Below are 7,334 nucleotides of genomic sequence, written 5' to 3'. Positions count from 1 at the left end.
CCTATCAGTCAGTTCTCAAAATCACATGAAAAAGAAAAAAAAGAACACATTTTTTTTGAGCTATAAATAACCCTGGGGGGAAATGCAAGGTTTTTATTTGAATCAAGGCTTCAAAAATAAATCCTGTTATTTACAGCCATCCCTTTGACTCGTTGAGTATGTAACCATCCTACAGCTTAAAAGGAAAAAAGAAAACAAATTCAATTTCAAAACAAAATGCTCACCCTGACTCACTCAAGGAAGGATCCAGGGTTTTTAATGCAGGGCATTGACTCTGCCTGTTTTTCCCCTTCATCATCTGCTTCCCTTAAAAAATGGTATCAACTGCATTGGTAAGAATTCGCATTTCTTCCCTTTTGTTCCCTGGCTCCATTCCAGCATTTCCCTTGTCACACTGATGGGTGGGGTGCCTTTCATATTGGCACAGGACAGTGAGCGGATGTCTCCCCTTATGTTAACCAACAAAGACCCGGCGAGGGGATCTACTCAGAGCCGGAGCCTCCTTTGCGTCTTGGGAACACCAGTGGCACCGTGACTTTGTGGCTTGGATTTAGACAATTTTGATGATGGCTGTAGAACCCAGCAGCTCAGAATCCACGAAAAGGAGAATTGGAAGGAGGTGAGTGATACAGATAACGGGATGTCATGTCACAATTGTTGAAGGGACTCTGGCTGGTAAGCAACTTGCTGTGGGGGCAGTAACTGCAACCATAGTTCATTAGTGGGTTATAGATCTTCATTTACAGAGATAAGCTGTTGATTTCATATGAGAGGTGGGAGTAAATTCTCCTTTATGTGCCCTGAGAAGAGCCTCTTTGAATTTACCTTCAGTGTCATGCCTTGAAAAAAAAAAAAAAAAACAATTCCAAGTTTCTGGAAAAAACTGCATGTGTGTTCTGCACACTGACTTGCAGGCAACTGTTTCTAATTAGGGAGCTGAAGCCGGCTGGCAGGGGAAACCATATTTGTCATAAGTTGTGGCATTGCATTTAGTTTGTGTGTCTGTGCTTTTAACATGGGGGCCAGAGAAGATTGTACTGGGTTCTTCCCTATGGGTTCTGACTGTATTCTTCATTCTTTTCCATGGTTCATGTGTTCAGCCAATCTGCCTTGTCCCTTCAGAGCCTGCTTCCATTAATACTTCCATTAATAATTATATTAATTATATTAAACATTAATTATAATACTTCCTTTAATACTCCATTGATACTCCCTTCCATTAATACTTCCATTAATACTCTCATTAACTAGTTGTGTTCCCCAGTCTGGGCTTTCTGACCACTCAAACCCCAGGTTTGTTGTAGAAATCATGAAACCTACCTGGGCAGATTGTTGAGAAAATTAGATGGGATAGTCAACAGAGTGCCTAACAGATTGCCTGGAAATAGTACATGCTCAGCATGCCTCAAAAATAAGAGGTTTGTGTTAAATGATCTCTAAGGTAGTTTTAAAAATCTAATTTAACTAATGTTTATTGACTGCTAAGGACAGATGTCGAACTCAGCATTGGGGTCACAATCACAAACAAGACAACAAAACAGATCTTTGCTTCACAGGACTTAAATTTAAGGGAACAAAATCAACAGGCAAAGAAATCACTTTCCTTTTATTCCCTTTCATCTTTGCAAGTACAATCCAGCTCAAACTTTAATTCAAGTTCATTACCGAGGCTGCTACTTCTTTTTTTTTTTTTTTAAAGATTTTATTTATTTACTTGACAGACAGAGATCACAAGTGGGCAGAGAGAGAGAAAGGGGGAAGCAGGCTCTCTGCTGAGCAGAGAGCCTGATGCGAGGCTGGATCCCAGGACCCTGAGATCATGATCTGAGCGAAGGCAGAGGCTTAGTCCACGGAGCCACTCACGTGCCCCACCAAGACTACTTCTTAATTAAACCTGAAATTCTTTCTGACTTAATATTTTCATATTTAGTAAACATAGGCTGATTTTATATGCTCAGCATCGATCCCCTATTCCCGGTGGGAAGATCTTGAAACTATAATGGAGAACTATCCCTATGTTTCACTCTGAGTTAATGTGGATCAGGTGGTGGTCCACTCTGGCTCCAGGAGTGGGACAGAGCCCACCGGATGCTCCCAGACACAGGACCCTGGTGCTTCAGTGCGATCCCATATCCTGGGGTGCATTGATTGGCTTATGTTTAGCCACATGACCCAAGTTTTTCAAATCAAAGTGAATCAAAGGAGTTTTGGTATATAGGCAAGCTCCCTAAGATCCTAGGGTCAATGTTTAGTGTTATCCTACTTCAGAAGAGAGGTGAGCTGAGGGAAGAAATATATTATTGTTTTTTTCCTTCTGAAGACTCTTCTCCCACATCTCAAACATCTTCCTAATTGCCTTGATAGAACCATTAGTGGGGCACCTGCTCCTTATTGCATTATTTCTCCAACTCTGCCCTTTGAAATTGAGAATTCTGGTTGGTGAAAAATTCTTGGCCGATAACCTCTTCACATGAAGAGAAGCCTTGTTAAGAGGATGGGGAGGAAGAGCGGCCTCTCTCCCTGCATTCCTGTCCATATTATATTGTAACATCTCCCTGTCCACCCGATGTCAGAGGACAGCCTTTTTTCTAACCCTTAAGGATTCTGAAGCCCAATATGTGATTCTGACGATACCTGAGAGATACAGTGTGGCAATATGCTGACAGAGTAGTTGTCTAGTTTATTTGCTGTTGCAGAAACAACAAGACACGATGCGCAGTAAGTCTTTCTATTGCTCGTTTATCTGAATTTGACTTTGAATAAGTTTTGGAACAGGAAAACCATACTTGCTTCCTAAAGTGCTTCACGACATGTGGCAGTGGTTACCCCTTACATAAGACAACATGTTTCTGTATATTTTAAAACATAGTACTCCCTGAGTTAATTTCTTTATCTTATACTTATTTGTGAGATGGATGTATTCAGGAACATGTGTGATGAAAAGTCTCCTCCATTCAATTATTTATGCATTTATGTACTAAAAAAAAAAAATATTCGTCTCCTACCATATGCCAGGCACTTTTGTGCGACCCCAAAGATACAGAAGTGGGCAATATCAGATCTTCATTTTTGGTAGCAGTTGAACATCCATTCAAGAAGTTTCCTTGAATGTGTGCAGGAAGAAGTATCGCTCGCACGCCCTCCCAGATATGACCGCTTTATTCTGAAGTGGAGATGAGGTCTAAGCATTTGGAGAACTCCGTTACGGTCCCCAGGAGCCCGGCGTGAGCGACGGAGCCCCGCGGGCAGCACGCCCCCGCATCCAGTGCCCGCGCGGGGCGGGGCCGCGGACTCGCGTTCCCGGGGCAGGGCTCGCCTCCGCCGGAACCCCCCAGGGGGCGCTCGCGCCGAGGTTTCCCAACTAGTATCTCGCCGGTTGCCGGGCGCATGGGTTTCGTCAGAAGGTGGAAACCTCTCTGAGAAGCTGCCATCTCCCCACCACCCTCGCGTCCCCGTCTCTTCCTCCCTTCCTTCCTCCCGTCTCCTCTCTGTTCCCTCTGGCTTCCTCCCCGTACCTTCCACTTACTCTCTGAGTTTACTGAGAGCTCAGCCTCCACCTCCAACATTTTCACCCTTTCCCCAGCCCCCACCTCCAAGGATGGAGTCCGGGTTTCCGGAGAGACCAAACTCCCCTCTCAGCATCTTTCCCGTCCGCTGTTGCTAAACTGGCCTGAGAGGACGAGGGGGGAGGGCGTCCGACCCCCGCCTCACACCACCACCAACTACACCACCAACCACCTCCACTCCAGAGCCGGATTCTGCATCCTCGGGGTAGGACAGACCTCGTCCCAGGCTCGATTGTCTTCCTACTCTTCGAGGTTGGTACCTCCAGGTAAGTAGATGCCAACTCTGCATTCCTGTGTTCTTTGGGGCGTTGCGATGGCAAAGTCCTTCGGGGCTGCTGCGTAGCAAGACCAACTTTTGAGATGCGCTGGTTTCGCTCAGATTTGCTTATCACTGCTGCTGCTGTTTTAAGAAGCAGCTACGAGCACAGTCTTTAATCCGAGGGAACTTTCATCCCATGCATCTCGTCTTCTGCTGTCCGCTCAACTCGCCTCGGTGGGGTGGGGCGCGCGGGGTGGGAAGCCAGCCCGCGGAGGGGACGGCAGCACACCCGCCGGGGATCGGGTCCTGCAAGCGGTGGCGGGGGGAGTGGGGCATTGCCGTCTTAGAAATCGGGGAGGGGGAGGGGAGGAGAGTCCTTGCTGAAGTTGCAGCCTCCCCCTCTGACAGTGAGAAAGCTTTGGGAAATTGTAGCGGTGGCCAGTCCTTGATCTAGCTGCTGTTGGATTTAGCCTCTCAGCTTCCTTCCTCCACCCCCCTTACAATAGGTCCCAATAGTATGTAATTGTGGCCGGGCCTCTCGGGCTTAAAACTAATCAGTAGGCTTGCAAGTCCTTTGATTCAACCAAGTCCCTCAGCGCTCCTTCTTCTGTTAAAGTAGCCATGAGGGAATGGGGCCAGGGGTGGGACTGGAGGGACCACCAAACAGCTAGCCATGCCAACTAAAGAGATCAGAACCCCTTGTAGGATAAGAGAAGCCCGTGGATCGTTAGGGCAGAATCCAGGGAGACAATTTGGAGGTGATCGATGCTAAGTCTCAGTGTTGATGACTATCCAGTGGGGAGCTGGCTGAAATACTCTTAGGAAGATGCACTCTTTTCCTTTGAAAGAAGCGGGTGGGCTTTAAGGCCCCAGTTCCCATCCTGCCCTCCAGATCCCACCGCACCCCCCAGGCGTCCTTGCAAGACTGGCTTCCAGTCCCAGAATTTGGGAGTCTCCAGGAAGTATCACAGACTGCAGCGGTGATCCCAGGGGTTCAAGCTTAGGAAATTCGGGCTGTGGGGGTTCCCGAGGTGGAGGGAGGGAAGATGGGCAGAGAAGTGGTGGTGGATAAGTTAGGGAGGGGTGAGTGTCCTGGGAAACTTTGTAAGAGAAATAACTGGAAAGAACAACCCTTCCCCACCCCTCTCCCCCATCATACTTGTTGACCCACTGATGCTATAGGATTTCAGTGTCTTTTGGGAGGAGATGCCTCATTCCTCTACATCTGTGTTCAAAACTATGCAAAACCAACCCTCATTCCCTTGTTTCCTCTTGTTGCTTTGCCAGGGATTTTTAAAGCACTGCTTTGATTGTTTTGGCTCACGTGGTTTTCGTTTTCCTAAACAGCATTTTTGAGCTGTCCAAGGTATTTAAAGTGTCCTTAAACTGGTACTAAAGCCTAGTAGTCTTTGTGAAAAATCATCTTAACTTCAAATGAAATATTGTTTTCTCCTTGTTCCTTCGATTGCCCTCTTAACAACCCCTATTCTCAAAGATGCTTGTGGGGTGGGTTTTTTTTTTGTTTTTGTTTTTATGTTTTTTTGGCTTTTCATCAAAAAAAACCCTCTCTCCCCAGAAAAACCAACTTTCCTAGAGCATAGATGTTATGAATCCTTGACAATGTATTGTAGTTAGTATACACTGGTTAACCTGCGTTAGTACGTCCCCCCTCCCCCCAAGAGCCAGAGACAAACAAGAATTTTACTTATTTGATGCCCTTCAAGTTTAGGAAGGTCCCACTTCTTTTTATTACTCAGCAGATAAGACAGAGCTCAGGATGGCTATTGCTGTGATTAAATAACTTCTGATGTTTTCATTTCCCTTACTAAGCTGCCATTTCTAGGTTAAATTAATTTTATGGACTTGTCTATTTTTAAAGAGAGACTGACAGAGTTGCTCTTGCAGATCAGGGGTCTGAGCTCAGAGTAGGTCAAAGGTATTCACATGTAGGTAAGTGGATCAAAATAGAAGGGCTGGCAAATACAGAGAGGACACCTGTGTTAAGTACATACTAATGAAGACCAGAATCTCCTCATTTATCTCTGATGGAAAGATTATGACAGCTTTACAAGAACAAACTCAAATCACATCAAAACCAGGTAATGTTCCCTGGGCATTACATAAAAGGAAGTATCAGTCCATAGCAGGAGTGGATGTTGAATCCCGGGCAGTTTTGAATGGTTGGGTGAGGAGAGCTTGCCTGTAATGGAACCAAAGGTCTATTCATGTGTTACCATGTGAAAACTCTCTTGGCCGTCAAACTTTACCTTTCCCGTGAGTGGTCAGCCTCATTTTTATCCTTCCAGACACACTCCTAGTATAATTTATTGGAAGCAGGCACAGATGGGGTCCAGCGAGTTTCCCAGCATGAGACAACCACTTCACTGGAGTTTCTAAGTATTTCTTTCAACACAGTAGCTCTGAGGTTTGTGATTGTTTTTAAATTGTACTTAAAAGACTTCCTGTTTATCTCTAGGTCTCTGGTAGCAACATGGCATTTTGCTTGAATCATTGATTTTTTTTTTTTAGGGTAATCCTGCTTTTAGAGGTTTTAATTAAAAAGTCTCTGTATTAAAGTGTTTCTTAATCTGCATGTGGATTTCTGATTAAAACATACCTCATTCCAGTTAGTAGGAAAAAAGGTGTTAATCTATTTCCAAAGAAGTTTTATGTAGTATTCCAAAAAATAGGAATATTTGATTCTTCCTATCACCAGATGATTTGAGTCCATCATGACTAAAAACCTTAAGATTTTAGTGACTATAAAAAATAACCACAGAGAAAAAAAGTGGGTCAATAGTGGAATCTTTATTCTCATCTGTGTTTGAATCTTTTGGAACCCAACTGAATGTTTTCATATGGTTTGCAGCAAGCCTTTTTAATGTACCTTGAAACATAATACTCTGGATCATTATGACCACCTTTATTCATATAAAGGATTTTTCCATTTGGAGGCAAATGTGTTGGAGGTGAACAGTTGATGTTATGTGTCATTAATGCCCACACTTTCAGGAGGATTTGAATCCAGAACGAAGAGTGAGAAGGGCACTTTGATGGCATCAAGCTGACAGACTGAGAAAAAGGCTCTACACTAATAGGGAAAGTCACTTCAGGAGTTTTTGTATTTTTTAGCTAGAGATATGGCCAGAAGATCTATATTTCATTCATTTTGAAGAAGAAAAAGGCTAAATTTGTTCTCTATGTTTGATCTTTCTATTTTTGTTTTGTTAATATTTTAAAACAAAACAAAAACCCTTTTGGATGATATGGTCACCCAAAGTCATATTGCCTTGGCAACAGTAGCCAGTAACCCAGAATCACAAAATACCCAAACAGGATATTTAAAATGCATTTAAAATAAAAATGTCACATGGTTCAAGACCCTTCTATAGTGCATCAGAACTGACCTTCCAACCTACAATAATAGAATTCCATTTCACTCTCCTTTTCGAATTGAATGTAGGTGATAAAGAACAGATTATAGAACTTTAATTCTTTTTTAGGATATC

At 43.9% G+C, this 7,334-nt stretch overlaps 1 protein-coding gene across 2 annotated transcripts in view; it reads left to right on the top strand.

The window, feature by feature from the left end:
• The first annotated feature begins 412 nt into the window (after positions 1 to 412).
• Positions 413 to 7,334, top strand: part of CPNE4 (copine 4) — a 468,028-nt gene continuing 461,106 nt past the window's right edge. Inside the window, exon 1 of one of the 2 annotated variants that reach the window (XM_032333091.1) lies at positions 413 to 619. In XM_032333091.1, the coding sequence (XP_032188982.1) occupies positions 564 to 619 (56 nt within the window). In that variant the 5' untranslated portion in view covers positions 413 to 563. Of the gene's footprint in view, positions 620 to 3,357; positions 3,833 to 7,334 lie in introns of those variants that run through there. The other variant, XM_032333096.1, reaches the window with a different exon arrangement.

The sequence above is a fragment of the Mustela erminea genome, chromosome 1 (genome assembly GCF_009829155.1).
Source record: "Mustela erminea isolate mMusErm1 chromosome 1, mMusErm1.Pri, whole genome shotgun sequence".
In the NCBI taxonomy this organism is placed as follows: domain Eukaryota; kingdom Metazoa; phylum Chordata; class Mammalia; order Carnivora; family Mustelidae; genus Mustela; species Mustela erminea.
The sequence above is the reverse complement of the archived record's forward strand: the minus strand, read 5'-3'. Positions and strand labels throughout refer to the sequence as shown.